General features: G+C 38.5%; 1 protein-coding gene across 17 annotated transcripts in view; it reads left to right on the top strand.

Annotated features, from left to right (window-relative positions):
* Positions 1-12711: 12711 nt before the first annotated feature.
* Positions 12712-18793, top strand: part of nrxn3a (neurexin 3a) — a 302208-nt gene continuing 296126 nt past the window's right edge. For 9 of the 17 annotated variants that reach the window (XR_013206632.1, XR_013206630.1, XR_013206631.1 and 6 more), the window contains exons 1-2: positions 12712-13082; positions 17604-18783. Coding sequence is in view for 14 of the 17 variants with exons in the window: in XM_077239234.1 (XP_077095349.1) it covers positions 18087-18783 (697 nt within the window). In the remaining 3 variants the exon portion in view is untranslated. The remainder of the gene's footprint in view (positions 13083-17603; positions 18784-18793) is intronic. The other 8 variants (XM_077239235.1, XM_077239233.1, XM_077239232.1 and 5 more) reach the window with 2 other exon arrangements.

Genomic DNA, 18793 nt, shown 5'->3' with positions numbered 1-18793 from the left:
CTACTTTTTCTCTGTCGCGGTAGGTGTCATTTTCAATGTTTTTCTATTAAGAGCAAACAGAAAAGACGACAGGCCCTGTTTGCAGCTGTTTGTTTTTGCGGCTACTGTGAATTCTACGACAGTGAACCGTGGATGAGAGAACGGAGTAATGAGTGGTGGGAACGTATTGTCTTACTTTTGTCATCTGTTTAGCTTAACGTTACTTCTGAGGGGTGTGGTTTTCGAGGGCAGAGGATGACGTTTGGCAGGTACGAATGCCGAACAATGTACGAACAGTTCTGAATAGGACGTCAAGTGTTGTCATCTCGAGACTACGGTAATTACGACATGGTGTGAATGCAGCATATTTCTGGCAACATAACAACTTCCTCGTTATACATTATGTCTGCTGGTATTATGAACAACAGCAGCACAGATATATTTCTATTTTTCGGAGATCATGCTATGCACATATAGCAGCACAAAAATATATCAACGCTGCCTGGCGATTTTTATTAATAAAATAGCTGAATTGCTACATTATATTTCTCAGCAACGAGGTGGTTACATCGCTGGTTTTTAAGTAATTAAACTCACAGCTTTGTTGTTAATAGAGACAGATGTGAACAGACGCAGGTGATTCACACACTTTCTCTCTCTCTCTCTCTCTCTCTCTCTCTCTCTCTCTCGCGCGCGCTCTCTCTCTCTCTCTCAAAAGTTTTTCTCAAAAACACTCAAAAGTAACAGACATTTAAAATGGAATGTTTCCATATTTTTTTTTCTATACATTTCGCATAACCAAGAAAAAAATAAAATAAAAACTGGATGCTTTGGACATTCAAAGAAAAGACAGAAATTACTTTTTTATAACTTTATAGGAAACTTGGCAAAACATAGTTTTATTATCTAGTAGCCTGTATCTCATACAGCCTGGGAGTTTAACATAAATATGTTTTGTAAACGAATTATAATCATAATATTATATTTATATACTTCTAATAAATTAGATTTTTATTGTATCGTAGTGCAATGCCATTTTAATTGCACTAAAGAAAAAAAAATGTTATGGTTATAACTCAGAGTAACATGATCCTACAAGTTCAGAACATAAGTAATGCTAATCAGCATTAACGCTGGTGATTGAATAGGTTTCTAATTAAAAGCCGGTGACTCATCATTGACGTAAATGTGGATGTAGAAAAATGAATTAGTATATAAAACGAAATCTAAAACTTTTCATTCACATCATAGAGCCTTCCATTCATGTGTAACTTGCTTCCCCCATGAAAGCAATGTCGTTTCATTTTCATGCTCCTTATTTGTCATTTCTATTGTTGATGTGTATTGAAAAATGGAATATTCGTTGTGCAGAGCATCTCACTTTCCATCTCTGGCATAGACAACTGCTTCCATCAGGTATTCTTGTTGCATAACGTTGCCATGTAATATTGATGTGGATATGCCTGCCCTTAAACGCACAGGCCAAGATGCAGTGACACATTATACCTCTGCTATATCCATGTGTGTAGCTGTTCTTCTGATGCCGAAAGACCAAGAATGACTAATTCATTTGAGCAAATCTTAATTTAAACAAGCAATATCATTCTTTCATTGCAGTAAAAGGGCTGACAGCTGGATATTTGTGTAGCCTATATATGTATGTGTGCATGACCTCTTCTGCCATCATATGTTTACATGGAAGATAAGGGGTCTCTAGGGAAGGCTAGCCTGTTCTGACAGCTACAATATACCACTGGTCCCAATGGGATCATGAATTTGTCATCTTTAGGATATCCATTAAACCTTCAAATGAAGTGTAAACTGATATTTTTGAATAGATTTTGTAGTACGAGTGGTCACTTAAACATAGTTTCTTTAACAATCACATGAAAAATGTTTGACTGTATGGATTTGTGAACGGTAATGTGGCTGAAAGAAAACCAAGGAAAACCACCACCACCTCGACTGTTCAAATAACATTTACAAATGAACAATACTGCCCATTGTTGGTTCTGCAGCTGCCAATCTTGAGTCAATAGAAAGCACTATTTGCTCAACCTTTCTATGTAATTTCCTGGCCGTTAATGTGCTTTCATTGTCTCGCTTTGCTCACATTTTCATAAGAGTTGAGCACATTTTTTTATTTATTAAGGATGCTTTCTCATGTTATATCCTAGAATATGGCTAACTAAATCCTGATTCCAGTTGTCACCTAAAACCTGATGTTATATGGAAAACACATCAAATAACCTTTTTTAGTTCTGCAAAGATTTCCATTCACTCTTAGCAATTAAGACCCCAGTGCTGTTTTGAATGCATTCTCTGTGTATTTTTGTATCGTGGAGTATTTTCGTGCCAAACACTTGTGTGATTATAACATGATTGTGCACTTAGCTGCCGGTGGGGTCGAGGCGCTCACGACTGTAAGTCAACATCGTGACGCAGTGGACGAGAAAACATCCCGACCTGCTTTAGTGTGGGCTGCTTTCTGCATTTCCACTCAGCATCATTTATTTTATAATGAAGGTCGTGCGTACGGGATGTGCTTTTAAAGCTCTTACAATGGAGTTAAGTTTACCGGGCCAAATTTCATGGTAACATCCTGTTTGCTGGCGTATTGTGTGCTACTCTCAAACTTAAAAGATGGCAAGAAATCACCCTCATTATCTGTATGTATATATATATATATATATATATATATATATATATATAAAAGTTGCTGCCTTAATTTAAGTGCAATCAACTTGGATGTTTAAATCATTTCAACTTAAATTGTATTACACTAATTTGAATCTTGTATAACAAAGTTGAAAATTGCTTAACATATTTTGATGTTAAAGTAATGTAAAACACATGTCATAACTTATTGATCATATCATTTTTTACAGTTTGCCACTGTAAAACAAGTTGCTGCCTTAAATTTAAGTAAAATTAATTGGATGTTTAAATTATTTCAACTTAAATTATATTAACTTAAAATCTTGTATAGCTTATAAAAACTTTTGAAAACTGCTTAATTTATTTTGAAGAGTTAAAGCAATGTAAAAACATATGTTGTCATAACTTATTGATCATACATTTTTGGATTTGTTTTGGATTGTGAAATATACGGACTATTAAAAATTAATCTGTCTGAACAGCATATTCAGCATATCTGAAGCAGAAATGGCAATATACAGGCGACAATGTTTTTCCTGTGACATTCCTCTACCCTTGTGGCTCTACACTTCTATTTAAAGCAAGCAGAATCGGCTCGACATAGATAAGTTCTTCTTGGCTCGAAAATAAATGGTGATGTTGAGGAATGAGCCAATGAAGACTTTTAAAGATGGCAGTGTAATCACAGTAATTAGAGTGGAGGTGGGAGGACGAAGCACTCAGGAACCCAAGATGAAAGATCCACTGCTGCTGTAGAACAATGTGAAACTGCATTACTCTCACTTATTGTTTACAGTTTTGCAATGAAAGAACAATTCGAAATCATCTCATCCATTTCCCAGAAAGGCATTTGACCAAAGGTTAAAACTGGAGCCTGACTTCGAGGAGAGAGTGAGGTGGAGAAGGAGTTTTCAGAGACTGGCAGACAGGCGAAGGATAGGGGGAGGAACTCAGATAGCAGATTCAGAGAGACAGAAGTATAGCTAGAGTGAGATAATCTCTATAGAATCAGCTCTGGGAAATTTAATGGAAGTTGGACCGGTCTAGGGACAGGACGCGTCTATGGTAATGCACTTATGATGTCAGGGCGAGTAATGAGCCACCCGACATCAAGGAAATGAGGCTTTGATAATGTCTGCATTCCCAGAACTCAGACAATGCCCATACTTCTTTGGACAGAAAAAAAAAGGCATTGAAAAGAAGTGAGAGAGAGAACCCGCATTACATGTGGTTAAATTGACACTGTAAAAGACTATATGGTCAATAAGTTATGACAATTTTTACATTGCTTTAAGTCGTCAAAATAAGTTTTTTTTTAACTAATATGAGATTCAACTAATTTTTTTTAAAGTCAGTTTAATGTAGTTTAAATTACTTAAAAATCCAAGTTGATTGTACTTAACTTTGAAAAAAAAATGGCAGCAACTTTTTTCCAGTGTATGAAAGAATGTTTGGAGAAGACATACTTACTTTGCTACAAAAAACCCCCCCAAAAAAAACGGGAGCGTCGGCTGGGTTTGCCGAAGTAGAATTTTAAGTCAGGAATTGAGTTGTGTGTCATTACGTGTTTTGATTTTATATGTCTATGTATGTATTATAAAATTAGAGAAAGATCAGGAATTGAGGAGAGATCAGAACACTAGTTGGACTCAAACTGTCATCGAAAAAGTATTCTCCTCCTAGCAAGAAATCACTCAAGTCACGGAGTTCCAGATGCCAAAACTTAGACCTTATTTGTGGAGATAACCAAGCCGGGATGCCTGCAGAACATCTGTAGCTTCTGGGTTTGTACCTGCTTTCATATGATCTACCTGGCAAATACATTCCATACATGTCACCACTATGTAGGTTTCCTGTCGACTTTAAAAAAAAAAAAACAGATTGGAGCCACAGAACAAAATGGTAAAACATGATAAATAATAGTTTACTATTTTGTTCTGTGCCTCCAATCTGTTTTTTAAGAAGTGGATCGGAAACCTCTATGGAGGCACCCATATATTTTCTAGTGTCGAAACAAGAGACTCAGTTTACCTGTAAGTGAGAATATTCCATTCCTACACAGGCCTCACAGACACACACAGAAGGAATATGCTTGACCATCAGAAATAATTACATTTACATTGTCATTTTGCAGACGCTTTTATCCAAAGCCACTTACAACTGAGGACTAAAGACAAGTCAAGTCATTGTGAACAACGCAAGAAGAGCTCAAAACAAAGTTCAGGCATTACTCAGAGTAGCATGGGAGGATTTAAAGGAAAATAATTATTATAATTTTTTATTTATTTTTTTATGTTAAGTGCTCACGGAAGAGATGAGCTTTCAGTCTTTTAAATGTTGTCAGGGATTCTGCATTCTGGACGAGGATGGGGAGGTCATTCCACCAGCAACCGTGAATGAGAATGTTCTGGAGAGTGATTTTGTGGCTCTCTGAGATGGTTCCACGAGCCGTCTCTCATTGACTGATCGTAGGCTTCTGGTAGAGATGTAGACTCGTAGGAGCGAGCGAAAGTAGGAGGGACCTGAGCCTGTGGTCGATCTGTAAGCAAGCGTCAATGCCTGGAACTTGATGCGAGTGGTAGCCAATTTATTTTAGTACAATTTTATAATTTGTACGTTTAGTACAATTTAAATGTCTATAATTATATTGATTATGCTTAATTTACATTCAACTTTATAAAACTATTCTACAAAACTAACTGTTTAAGCACCACAGCCTATAATATGTTGTAGCACAAACATTCAATTAATTATGTAATTATAATGTTTTAAATGAAAACAGAAGCATTGCACTTTCCAAATGAAAGGGTAGGCAGCAGTGACTCGGGACTGATTTGATGTCAGGAGGTTTCAGAAGCCAAATAAAGGCATCATTAGCAGGTCTGCTTCTGGTATGTAAAACAAGTTGATCTCAGATGGGAACCTTTGGGCTTGTGACAGTTTTCACTATTAATTTAGAATCTGTTACTTGTCAAACTGTTGGAAGTGATTGTGTTTGTGCATGTGTGGGGGTAGTCTTCTTGGGTTTTAAAAATTCGAAACGGATGTGGTGGCGATTTTAAACTGAATATTAAATTAACCATGTTTTTAACATCTAACCATAAAGATATGAATTATACTAACATCAAGTTCTAACACTTCGTTTGGTCCTATGTCTGAGGATGACTAAAATGTCCATAATTCTAACAATAAATCTAAATTGAGCTTACTTCCTTTTTCTTCTAGGATGTAGCAGACAAACTCTAACCTCCTAACTTTTGACTTAATATAACTTTGGTCAAAAGGAACTTTAAAATTGGACTAACTGTTATATTGTGAAATGATTGATTAAAATATTAACCCCTCACAATGTTTTTTGATGATACAGGATATTTTTGCTGATGTTACTAACAAAGGGTAATGAAAGGGGGGACTTGCTTTGACAATGTAACCAATCGTGATGATTGAAAGCGTGACATGTTAGTCATGATGATTCTGTTTTGAGATGTCTGGGTTTGAAAACTTGTGGTAATGTATCATGTCTATTCTATAAAAACTGTTGTATCCATGTTTACTGGTGGGATTCTCAATGGGATTTGTCAGAGATCCACCGGCCTTGCTTCTTCTAGGGAGATTCTCTGAGAACTGCTCGAGAACTCTCCTGGCCGTGATTAAAACATTTAAAGGATATTTGCTGGAGCCTGTCTGTTATTTTCTGCTGCGCAGCAGGTTAGTTTAGGGTTTAAGTTAAAAACAAGTTTGAATTAATACAATGTAAACTCGGCTGTAGTCGACTGTAGACTCACTGGAGTATAGGACAATGTAACCTCGGCTGTAGTCGACTGTAGACTCGCTGGAGTTTAGGACTAGACGGATGCTGTAGTCGATTGTAGACTCGCTGAAGTTTAGGTAAAAAGCTGTAGTCAACTGTAGACTCGCTGAAATATGTTTAGGTAAAAGGCTGTAGTCGACTGTAGACTCACTGGAGTATAGGACAATGTAAACTCGGCTGTAGTCGACTGTAGACTCACTGGAGTATAGGACAATGTAACCTCGGCTGTAGTCGACTGTAGACTCGCTGGAGTATAGGACTAGACGGATGCTGTAGTCGATTGTAGACTCGCTGAAGTTTAGGTAAAAAGCTGTAGTCAACTGTAGACTCGCTGAAATATGTTTAGGTAAAAGGCTGTAGTCGACTGTAGACTCGCCGAAGTGTAAGTTAGAGTAGTTAGGTTTAGGGAAAAATCCACAACACAGGTGAGGCTGTGGTTTGAGATAACAACGGTTGAGTAAGTTAGGCTATAAATGTGAACATGGGCTGATTCTTCACCACAGCTTCAGAGTGGAGGGGTTGAGCAGATGCTCTCAGACGGTTGATCACAGTGAGAGAAAGAGCGAGATGTGAAATACGGAGATCTTGCTTGATGAATGTGGGAATCTCAGAGGAAATGTCAGTGGATGCTCCAGTGACTCAATGTGTTATCGCTCTTTTTTTCTCTAGTTTTCTATCTCTCTCTTTGTTTCAGTCTGTCAGATTTTCTCTCCCTACGCTGTATCTCTTTTTTCTTAATGTCATTCTGGCTGTTCTGTCTTACTCAAAGCTGATACACAGTATTCATTTTTATTTTTAGCTCCATATACTTTTAAACCTTCTGCCTTCAAATTGATATGTTTGATAAATATATGTATGTACTATAGACTTTTGAGTATATATCAGGGCTACGTTCAGCCCTGACAAAAATTTGCAAAACGTTTTTTAAACTGAAACGGTGGTGCATTTTACACCCAGTTCTGATGATGCAAGAGTTGCAACTATGGCAGCTGCGAGGGCCATTCTTTGTGTTCTTTTTGAAGAATTTTCAGAGCCTGATGAAACGTGTTTAATGCTGCAAAATACGCTCGATGTTACAGTCACTTGCCATCCAGAATTAAAGAGAACATCCCAATCGAGTGAAGGGATTTGTGGAAACTGTGGTTCCTAATTATTGTGATCCAACATTTCCCTCGCATTTCAGGATGAAAAGACAAACATTTCAGGTGAATGATAATCCACTTCTTACCTCTGAGACTGTTATTGTTACGTGACGTGGTAGTGGAAATAGTACGAAGACGAAGGAGGATGATGATAATAATAATTGTAGTATTTAATGACAAAACTCAGGAACCAGGAGAAAACCACACATTAATGAGAACGGACAAAGACTGAGGGAGAACACAGGGTCTAAATACACAGAGCAAACAAAAGGAGCTTTAACTAATAGGACACAGGTGAAGGAGATGACTAATTAGACAGAAAGGGGAAAACTGGGTCACAGGACTAGACCAAAAACACTATGAAACAATGGAGACAGACCATACATGTACTAGTTGATCTATATGACCTTATTATTTTTATTGTGAGTATTATGCTTATCATTATTGCTGACACTGTTGATATGCTATATTTTAAACTATAAAAAAAACTATACTATAAAACTCTTAAGACAAACATGTCATCCAATATCTTCAATTGTTGCGTATAGCCTACTGAGCTGCAGCGGACACATTTGTAAACGACTTTACTTGGACCCATTGTGCGCGCTGTCTCTTTAATACCGCATGGTTTATATACTCGTTGCTGCTGATTGGGCTGACATTTTTTACACACCCACCAAACAAGAGAAAACATAACTCTAACCCCGTTGCACACCGTTGCATACCGTTTCCAAGAAACATGTTGTTCAACCCGGAAACCGGAAGCAAAACGTTGCGCACCGATGAGCTTGAACGTGCCCTTAAGTAATGAAAGCCCCCCCCACACACACACATATTATTAAATATATTTGAATATATACAAAACAAGACCAAAAATATATTGATTTTAAAATATATTTCGATAAATATATTTTGTTATTTATATTTCCTCATTTATTTGTTGGCCATTTGTATCTATTTTATATATAGAAATATAACAATTTATTTATATTGTCCAAATCAGTTTTTAAAATAACATTTTGATCAATGATTTGATTTTAGAGTGAATAAATGTTTTCCTACAAAACATGCTGCAAAAAAAGAAAGAAAAAAGTGATTGTGTTGCTTCAGATTCAGACGACTTAGAATAGTAGTTGAATTGTATAGGTCAATTTCACAGCGTTTGGAAGTTTTGTACCTTCAAAAGAAACTTTCTTCAAAATATCTTTTTTTTGTGCTCCGAAAAAGAATGAAAGTCTTTGAAATGACAAGGGTGAGTAAATGATGAATAATGGGTAAACTATTCCTTTAACTGGTTATATCTACTGTGCATTCACCCTGAAGTTTAAATTATGGTGTATACAGTTTATTATACCGTAAGCCCCAGCTGGAAGCTCTTCGCTATTCTATCTGATTTTATGAAATGCTGGTTTTAGATTTGCTCAGACTAAGACTTAAAATCATGGAGCAGAAACCTGAGTTTCTTATGCGCTTTGCAAACAGAGGTCTTTCACAGTAAAGCCAGCCATTATGCAGCGACTGAACTTATCCTTTTTTCCCTTATCATCCTTTTACAACAAAGCTTGTGTTGCTTGTCTGATTTTCTTCTGACACTAAACTTGAATAAGAGCGTGAGAGAGAGAAAGATACCTTGGCTGGTGCATCCGCTTTATGTAAACCAAGACAAGCAACTAAAAATATGTATTACTGCAAAAATACCAGGTTAAAAGTAAACCCTGGAACTGATAACTCCATAGGTCAGTTGTTCAGAGCGATGTTAAACAGAATATGAGAACAAAGCTGTCAGTCTCTCCCGGAGTGCTCTCTTTTTTGCTTGTTTCATCAGTTACAACACAGGAAGCTCAGTACTGTGAGTGTGTCAGTCAATATGTTGTTTACTTAGTCAATCTAAGTAAATCTGCTCTGAACTCATACCTGCGGGCGCAACATTGATCCACTTGACCCGGGCGGCTTCCAGGTTTAATTGAAAAAGAACAGCTGAGACCTTTATGAATTAACTGCTGAAATCAATATCTGTAGAATGCCACCCTTTAAACTCTCTCCTTGCACACTGGTGATGCCAGAGCAGCTAGCAGGCAGGTTGTTTGCAGTTCTTAGAGTAAACAGGTGGTTTAGCTTTCTGTCTGTTATTGAGTACTGTACAGATGTACTGTTTATGTACTCAGAATTGTTAGTGAGTACAAAGGCTGTCATCTGTTCTCCTCTTTTAAAGAGACCCTGTAATCTGCACATTATCAGCTACTACCCGACAGTCAAAATGATTGACAACAGGTGGCTAACATTACAAGAGGCGCACTAGCGACTGACGCTGGAGACTGTGGTCTTTAGCGTCCTTGTTAGCGTGCCTGCCTCCTATGCCTGAGACGCTGATTCGTGTCCCGCTCAGAGTGGGCAGTGTAGGACGGGAGGGGTTACATTGGTGCCGTGACCCGGAGCTGTACTGAGAACTGTGCAGGTAAACCTCACTCCCCTGATCTCAAGAGGCGCACTAGCAATTGACCTTAGTGACAGAAGTCTTTAGCTTAGCTCCCATGCTGGAGACGCCGGTTCGAGTCCCACTCGGAGTGGGATGAGTAACAGAGGGGGTTACATTGGTGCCGTGACTCCTCCTTTCATATGTCAAATGCTTTGAGTATCTAGAAAAGTGCAATGTAAATGTAACAAATTATTATTATATTAAGAACTGTGCAGGTAAACCTCACTTCCCTGATCTCAAGAGGCACATTAGCGCGTGGTGCTAGAGACTGTGATCTATGCGTCCTTGTTAGTGCGCCCGTCTCCCATGCCAGAGACATCGGTTTGAGTCCCGCTTGGAGCGGGCGACTAGGATCGGAGAGGTTACATATAGTATGTGGTAAGTTTGCTCTTTTTATAGAGTTAAGGCTGCTGTGTCAAAATGCAGTGCTGCATTAATATTCGAGCTGCATTAATATGCAGTGTATACAGCCTTACATGCTCTGTCAAGCAACAACTTGCAATGAAAAATTCTATTTTTGTTGATAAATGTAGTTGATTGTAAGTGGCTTAAGCTGATTAAATTATTGGACATGTAATTGAGTTGTATTATTTTAATTAAAAATGATGAGGTAAAAAAAAAATAAATAAACATGCATGGATGAATCGTTCACAATAAACTCCACCAATTCGACAGATTTGAATTCTCTCTTGCTTCATCATCAATGTGATCTATATCCTTATTTAAATCAATATCTTCAAATAAATTTATATATCTTTGAGTGTCAGGCTGGAGGCCGTATCTCTAGTCTGTATCTCCTTTACTCCAGAAAATAAAGACACATTTATGGAGTTTACATAAGACCAGGAGCACAGGAAGTGAAACCAAAAACAGTATTGACATGCCACCTGGGCTGGTGGTGTATTAACAATAACAGGAAATTGGTAGGATGTGAGTGAGAGAGGGATATGTCAAGCTTTCAGGTGAGGGGACGGTTTGTTAGGGTGGTTTGGAAATCTTGTCTTTGTGTAGTGTCTGAAATGTCTTGAAGGGGATAAAGAGAAGCCGGTCTGTCACACAGGGCTTGAAGAGGCCTCACGACCTATTAGTTGTTGGTGAATACTGGAATGGACAAGCACACAAAAGAGTGAAAGCATAACTTTCATTCTCACTGTGTCAATGACACCAAAACATAGTCATCTCACAGGCACTGTATGCGATAAAGTGCTACAAGAAGAATTCCATCATTGCAACATGCTTACCCCTGATAGCTTCATTGCATCAAATATGTATTCATGCAGCTTCAGATGAGCTTGACTCTGCAGACTGGAGAGGTTTGATCCATTCAACCCTGAGACACGCTCAATATTATGTAGGATCTATGATGGATCATTGGGTCTGCAAATCAATGGCACGGTCAACGCCTATCGATCACAACGTTCGTTTTACTTAGCGTGTTGATTTCACTTGAGTCCCAAGTAGCAAAATATCTGGAAAATAGCTTTATACTCTTTAAGTCAAACTACATCTCCACTGAACGCTTAATCCCCACTTGGTTCAAAGTGCAGCTTTTGCATAGCAATTGTGTTTATGGTAAAGTTCAGCACCAAGGACAGCAGCTTATAATAAAAAAAAAACTAATTTTACTGATTCTGGTACAATGGATGTATAGATCCCTATATCAAATGTCTTTATTTGGTCGCAAAATCTGCCTTTATTTGTGAGAGGATAAAATTGAGAAAATGCCATATTTTGGGGTCAGATTAGATTCATAGATGTGAAAAACAATATTTACATCTATTAACTGCTGAATGGACAAAGGTGAAAAGTTAAACCTCTTCAAATATGGACCCATAAAGACCACATACCGTATGTAGATTAATAAAATGGCTAGATTTTATTATTTTGTTGAGATATTCTTGACACAAATGCCAAAGCCTGGTTCTAATGTCCTACTATAAAATTGTTAAGTGTATTTTTTTTTTTTTTAGTTTAATACTGAAAACTGGCAAAACATGACCATGTACGCATTAAACCATTCACAACGCATTATTTGCAGGTAATGTTGCAAAATAATAGACTAAATAGGCTACTTTTCATTTTTATATTTAGCCCCTTTGGGAGGAGAGAATGACTGTAATCTTTAGAAGGTACATTTCCGAGGGGACAGCAAGGATCTACAGATGTTAGTGTTAGATTATATCTATATCTCCCATGGGAAGAGTCATGAACATGGAGATGATCTCAGTTCACAAAACTTCTTTAGCTTTATTTTCTGCATTTTTTAAATACATGTTATACATTGTCAAGGGGTGATGTAATGATTGACCAATAAGAATATACATTACATCATATAGAAATGTTAGACAAAGAGAAAAACAAGTCCATCTACAAATGTTACCAAATGTCTTAGAAGTAGATTTCCTTAGCTGAGTAAATCCAGATCTCCTTCTGGGCTGAATTCCAAGGTCCACACATACATACATGGAGACTACATTGGATAAACAGATGTGTGCTGGAATAAGAACAACCTCTCCTCACCATCTCTGCCTTGACCGCCTGCATTTTGGGAGCATACATGGAGTTAAAAAAAACAGACATGAGCATGCAGAGAGGGAGAGAGTGTAAGTCAGGCTGAGAGCCATATTGAGAGCCGTACTATGCTCACAGTTAGCAAACACGACAATGTCATATACATTGCGTGTCCCTTTCCACATGTTAATGTACTTATCGCTTCAAAAAGTAGTTTTCTCTCAGATTTTACTACACCTTTAAATGGCGCGAGCCTCGCAGTAAGAGGAAGGCGGGGTCGCGCGGCGCGTGTGTGGAAATCTCGTGATTGTCCAACAGCATCTCTGAGCGCGCGGTTCTCTGTAACTGCAAGTGAGCACGGAACGAGACAAGTGCACGCGGGCACAACATCCTCACAAGACCGCGAAAAAACGTTATTTAGTGGAGTGGACCACACATATAGAGCCTTTTGGGAATGTAATGTGGATTATTACTGTACGCTTTGGATATGTTTACGAAGACTGAGGTTAGTCTGTTTCTTTCTTTTTTTTTTTTTTTTGTACGGAAAGATGGAAAGCTCGCCGGGATGTTATAAGTTCATCACTCACTTCGAGTATTCACACTAAGTTGGCTTGTTTTCACAGTGTAAATCGCGTTGTCCTTGAATTTTACTTTTATTTCTTTGGCGCGTTGGACTGAATCGAAATAAAATACATTGGCGTTGTTTCTCGGGGAAGCGTGTTGAAATTGATATTAAACTAGGCTACATCATTATTTAGGACCACAGGAAACAAAAAGAGGTTTTGGACTCTAAAAACTACGTTTACGAGCATTTATTCTTTTTTGGGGATAGCCAGTCATCCTCAGATCACAATGTGGAAACAGTAGGATATTTCTGTCAGAGTTGACTGGTTTTCGAAACAAAAATAAACGTGTATTCCCTGTATGTCAGTACAGTAGGCTATATCTCGTTTATTTTTATTAAGTTAGGCAATAGGCCTGTATTATAGTAGTAATCACGAAAAAAAAAAAAAACACGCCTTTTCCTCCGTAAACATGTAGCAAAAAAATTATCGCTTTGGTCTCAGGAAGCCTGTGTTTTTCTTAATCTGTAAAAGTAGCTGTAAATAATGAATAAGAGTTCTCAGGTGTCTGCGAAGCCCATGTTCAACTGCCACTCAGGATAAACAACAACACGCATGCCCACTGCAGGATCCTTGTGGATGCACCTACACATGGACTGGTCAAATACACTGGAACGCATATCCAATTTCGTTTTTCTTTTTACAATATGTAGCTATATAAGGTTTTTATAAAAAAAAACCCGATTTTATTTTGATTAGCTTAATTTTAAGATACACATATGTGGTGTAGGCTTCTTAGCCTAATAGCCTACATTTTACTATTATGATGCATTAGATTAGTGCACCAATTTATTCTGGTTTTTGTTAGACAAAATGTGCAGGGAATTTAAGCATGGTAATGTATAAAAAGTAGGATATAGGTTATTTAAAAAAAAATAGACTATTTTAACGTATTAACACGTTGCAGTGATTAAAAATATGTAGCCTACAAAGCCAAATAAATTATCTGATATAAATATCTTTCTTGATGTCACAATAATCGAAATGTTAAGACATTTAAACGGATTTTTTTTGGCACGTTTGCACATATAAAATGCAAATTCAGCTCAAGTGAGTCCAGAGCATTTTTAGAATATCTAAATTAATTCTCATCAATTTGTAGTGCTTCATTTAGATCATCTGGAATTTAATAGACTTGGATAATAATCCACCGTCACAAACTCGCGCTCTCACACGCTAATTTTAAAGGTAGGTTATTCAAGTTCCTGCTTTTTAATATAGTCTACATTTCATGTTTTTGTCTAAATGATAATTGTGCTACGCACACAGTATTTGTGTCTTAAAATTCTGACCGAAATTTTGACAAATCCTCACAGACATTAGCCTATCGTTTGTGTTGAAATTGTCGGGGTAAATTATCTTTCCTGAGCGCGGCCTTGTCACACACACTTTCATCGACGCATTATTTCACAGCTGACAGAAATGAAAATGAACACGCATTTTTGATTTAAAATAATGCATCATTTATTTATTCGAGTGTGTTTAATTTCTCCACGAGCCTAAAGGAGCTATAATTTCACCCTGTGGTGTTTTGTGACCGCTTTTGTGCGAAATATAATGCAGTGCCCTTTCACAACAATGAAAATTATTTTGGCGTTGTGTTTATACATGTTCACATTTATCTGTGAGACTGGGGTGCATTATTTTAGGTGATTGAATTATGCACTAATACTTTGGATCTAAAGCATAATTTCAGTGAATTAGAGCACATGTATAGCCTACGTGTACATTCTGCACCCATTTAAACCAGTTAAACGTATAGCGAAAGGCTATTTATAAAACGAAATATTGGCACACAGAAGCATTTCAGATTTAATTGCCAACTCCATTTTAACGAATTTTTGCTAAAAATATAATTTAAATGATATTAATTTATATCTATTTAAAATATAGGCTATTACATTAGGCTGCATACAATTGTTAGATAACTTTAAAAAAAATACGTTTGGACGTTTTCATTTTCTATATTGTGTCGTTTCCCTTTATTTATGTATCGTTCTGTTCTCACGGGTCTGGGTGTATAATCTCCATTTACATATCAAGCCAAGATGATCTAAATGTTACTGAGGTATTTTTCAATAGAGATTTATAAACGAATTAGAATAGTACAGATTGATAATTCTAAAACTGAAAATACACATTAACGCAAATATAATGTATTATATAGCCTATTAAATAAACTCTATATAAAATCTAATTTTTTGTCATTTTGTTTACTGAATATAAGTCAGTAAGGCTATACTTAGGCCTACACTTTTTTCCTTTTGTAACTATTATCGTTCTGCCGCGTTTTGATGTTTTTATTATTTTTTATTATTCCTTCAAATCGCCTTTGTGTCTGTGTCGCAGAGAAGAATATTTCCTATTGGCGTTGTGTAATGCTCAGCCTCCAAAACACTCATCGAATGTGCTCTGGCTTTCCAATACACCGCAGTGTGACGTGATCTCTCTGTCTTGATCAGAGCCCTATATAATGCACTCCACCGCACCTTTACCACAGTGAAATTTGGTCATAAATCACATTGCTAATCCTCTGGTTTTGATTATGATGGGTGTATAATGAATACTGGCACAAGGATGGTGGTTTTAGGCAAGGTGATGTAATGCCATAAATGTCTGCTGCAGAACCACTCCCGCTTTAATCTGCTCACAAGTTGCTGTTCCTCTGCAGTGGGTTGTTTAGGGGGTTGCTGGTGGTCCCCGTGCCCACTCTGGGTCACAGGGGGGAGGCTGGATGAGGCCAGGTAAGAGCCTCACGCCTCTCTTTTGCCGGCTGGCAGCCCAGGAGGAGAGCACCGGACGCTGATGTCATCCATTTTGGCCCAGCTCTACCTCGCCCACACCTCCGCTCTACCACGCGGATGCACGATGGTAACCGTGTCACGTACGGAGCCGAGCTCGCTGAAATGGCGTGCGCCTCCTCCCAAAGCCTCCATGATATCATCGAGGCGCACTGGAGGACATTTTGTCGCATCGCTTCTGGTGTAATGGTAGAGCGTAATTGAGGCACCTGTGGTAAAACCCAGCTTTGTGTGTCTGATGAATGGTTGGGCCTGCTGTCATTAACCCCCCCCCCCTCCACCAGTACACCTCCTTCTCCTACTCACTGACTTTTTAAGCAGGATCCAAATGCAGGGGCTTTATTTTGTGGTGTTGTGTGCCATTCCCAGTGGAGTGTTTCAATCACATATCAATGAGGACAATGATGTGCTCAGTTTAGCCTTTTCACCTCTGTCTTCCTCTCCGCAAGCCCTCACTCGACAAAAAAAAGAAAAAGAGAAAGCACACAAGCATATTTCGTGGTGTGGGCGCGAGCCAACGTGGAGTATCTGTTACAAGCATGCAGTCTCTCACTCTTTTTCCCCTCTTCAGCTGCAGCAGGCAGAGCTCTGACGGCATACATTGTGTTTCGGCTCAGTTGAATCGCGTGGGTTGGTAGCACTATTGTCCTGCCGTACCTGCTGCCTACGCCTCTGGCAAGGACACGGGCAATATTAGATGACTATTAGGTTACACCTCGCATGTTGCCATGTAATTGGAGCCTATTCATTTATGCACGTAGGGGACACGTTAAGAGGAGCTGGAGCTGCGTTTTGCCTTTACAAAAGTCCTACTAATCTGTGTTGGTTCAAGGCCAAACGTCAGCTCAGAATGGGAAGCTTCTCTCACATTTGTAGAACAATACAGGGCATTTTGTTTGTGCTTGAGGATGTGTTATGAATTTTTAAACATTTAATTGTGAAATAAACATTTACGTTGCTATTTTCTGCATCTAAATATGCAAGGTTCCTTAAAACATAATACATTTGCATATTCAATTAAAATTTGAATTCCATTTGTATGCATTACAATAGATTTTTGTTCAAAATGTAGGACCACACCTAAATTAAATATTTTGTTTTAAACAAAATAATTACATATTTTTAGAACTAGTTTAGGTGACTCTGGTGCTGCAAATGTAGAGTAGCTATATGTCATGGGAATGTTTAGACATTCATATTATTGTTTTCATGCATTGTGCATCCTGCAAAAATCCTTTTAATTTTTCCACATCAGCAGATAAACATGGACTCTCTGCTATTGAATGATAGCTGGAGCTGCCACGTGGATATTGCTGTTAATTTACACACTAGATGACCGATAACAGAAGGATCTTTTGGGGGAATTTCCTTAAAAAATATAAACTTTAAAATTAGGAGTAGCATTTAACATAAGCGCAAAACAATGACTCATTCAAGTGCAGCTTTTTAAGAATATAATTGTGAAAGTGTACTGTATTCATTTCTTAAGTAAATATATTTTTTATGCTTTTATGTTTTATGTATAAAAAAAAACACACACACACTAGATAGAATGAGACATTGTGGATTCGTTTGTAATTTGATGCTTTTCTATTTTGACAGCTAGACGGGGCAGAGTAACCGAATGAACTACATTACCCACGAGGCATCATGCAGACTGCGCTGGTTTCCCTAAATGCAGAAAGAGTCCGACCTGGAGGACCTGTCTGGATGATTGAGGTCTGAGGAGATACCAGAATAAAACAACACCTCAGCAGACGCACAGCACCTCATCTGCTTGTCTTCTCAAGTCGATCCGTTCTAGGAAACGAGGAAGAAAAACTTTGATTGTCGCCTGACAGAGATTGGATTTTTGTGCAATGTCATTGGCCTTATGACTGTTATTTAAGACTGTTCTCCCTACTAAGTCCCTCACCTCTTTTAGGATATTTTTTGTTTGTCGCTGCATTGACGATCTCACCTCTTCTCTAGCATCTCTGGGCATACTGTGGGATGTACTTTGGATACACTGACCTTTGAACCAAAGCAAATTCAATGATTTCCTTCTGTTCAGGATAATAACCCCAAATCTCCAGCACTTTTACAATGAATTTCTTCAGATTCCCAGTCCAGCTGCAGCTGCTGATCAGTACTGTGCTTGGGCCCTGCTTGGGCTTGGAGTTTACAGGGTCACAAGGCCAGTGGGCACGCTATCTCCGCTGGGACGCCAGCACCAGAAGTGACCTCAGCTTCCAGTTCAAAACAGACGTGTCCACCGCCTTAATCCTGTACTTTGACGATGGCGGCTTCTGCGACTTCCTGCAACTCATGGTGGTTGAAGGGAAGCTCCAGTTGCAGTTCAGCATCGACTGCGCCGAGACTACAGTCGTATCGGACAAGCGAGTCAATGACAGCAGCTGGCATTCTGCCACCCTGAACAGGTACAACCTGAGAACTGTGCTGGGTTTGGACGGAGTAATCAAATCGGGTGAGGTGCGGCCACAGAGGCAGTACATGAAGATCGTTAGTGACCTCTTCCTGGGCGGAGTCCCTCAAGATATGCGCATTTCTGTGCTCACTCTCCCGACAGTGAAGGATCTTCCGGCATTTAAGGGAATTATCAGGGAACTGAAGTACAATAGCAAGGAACCTATTCTACTAAGCAGCCAGAGGGTCCGCATGGACATAGAGGGGATCTGCATGGAGAACCCATGTGAGAACGGAGGGACGTGCTCTGTTGTGGATGGGGAACCACTTTGCGATTGTTCTAAGACAGAATATGTTGGCCGATTCTGCAGCGAAGGTAAAATGGT

This window comes from Siphateles boraxobius, unplaced genomic scaffold (genome assembly GCF_051911475.1).
Source record: "Siphateles boraxobius isolate OS27281-9 unplaced genomic scaffold, OSU_SipBor_1 22, whole genome shotgun sequence".
In the NCBI taxonomy this organism is placed as follows: domain Eukaryota; kingdom Metazoa; phylum Chordata; class Actinopteri; order Cypriniformes; family Leuciscidae; genus Siphateles; species Siphateles boraxobius.
This window is presented reverse-complemented; position numbering and strand designations above follow the sequence as displayed.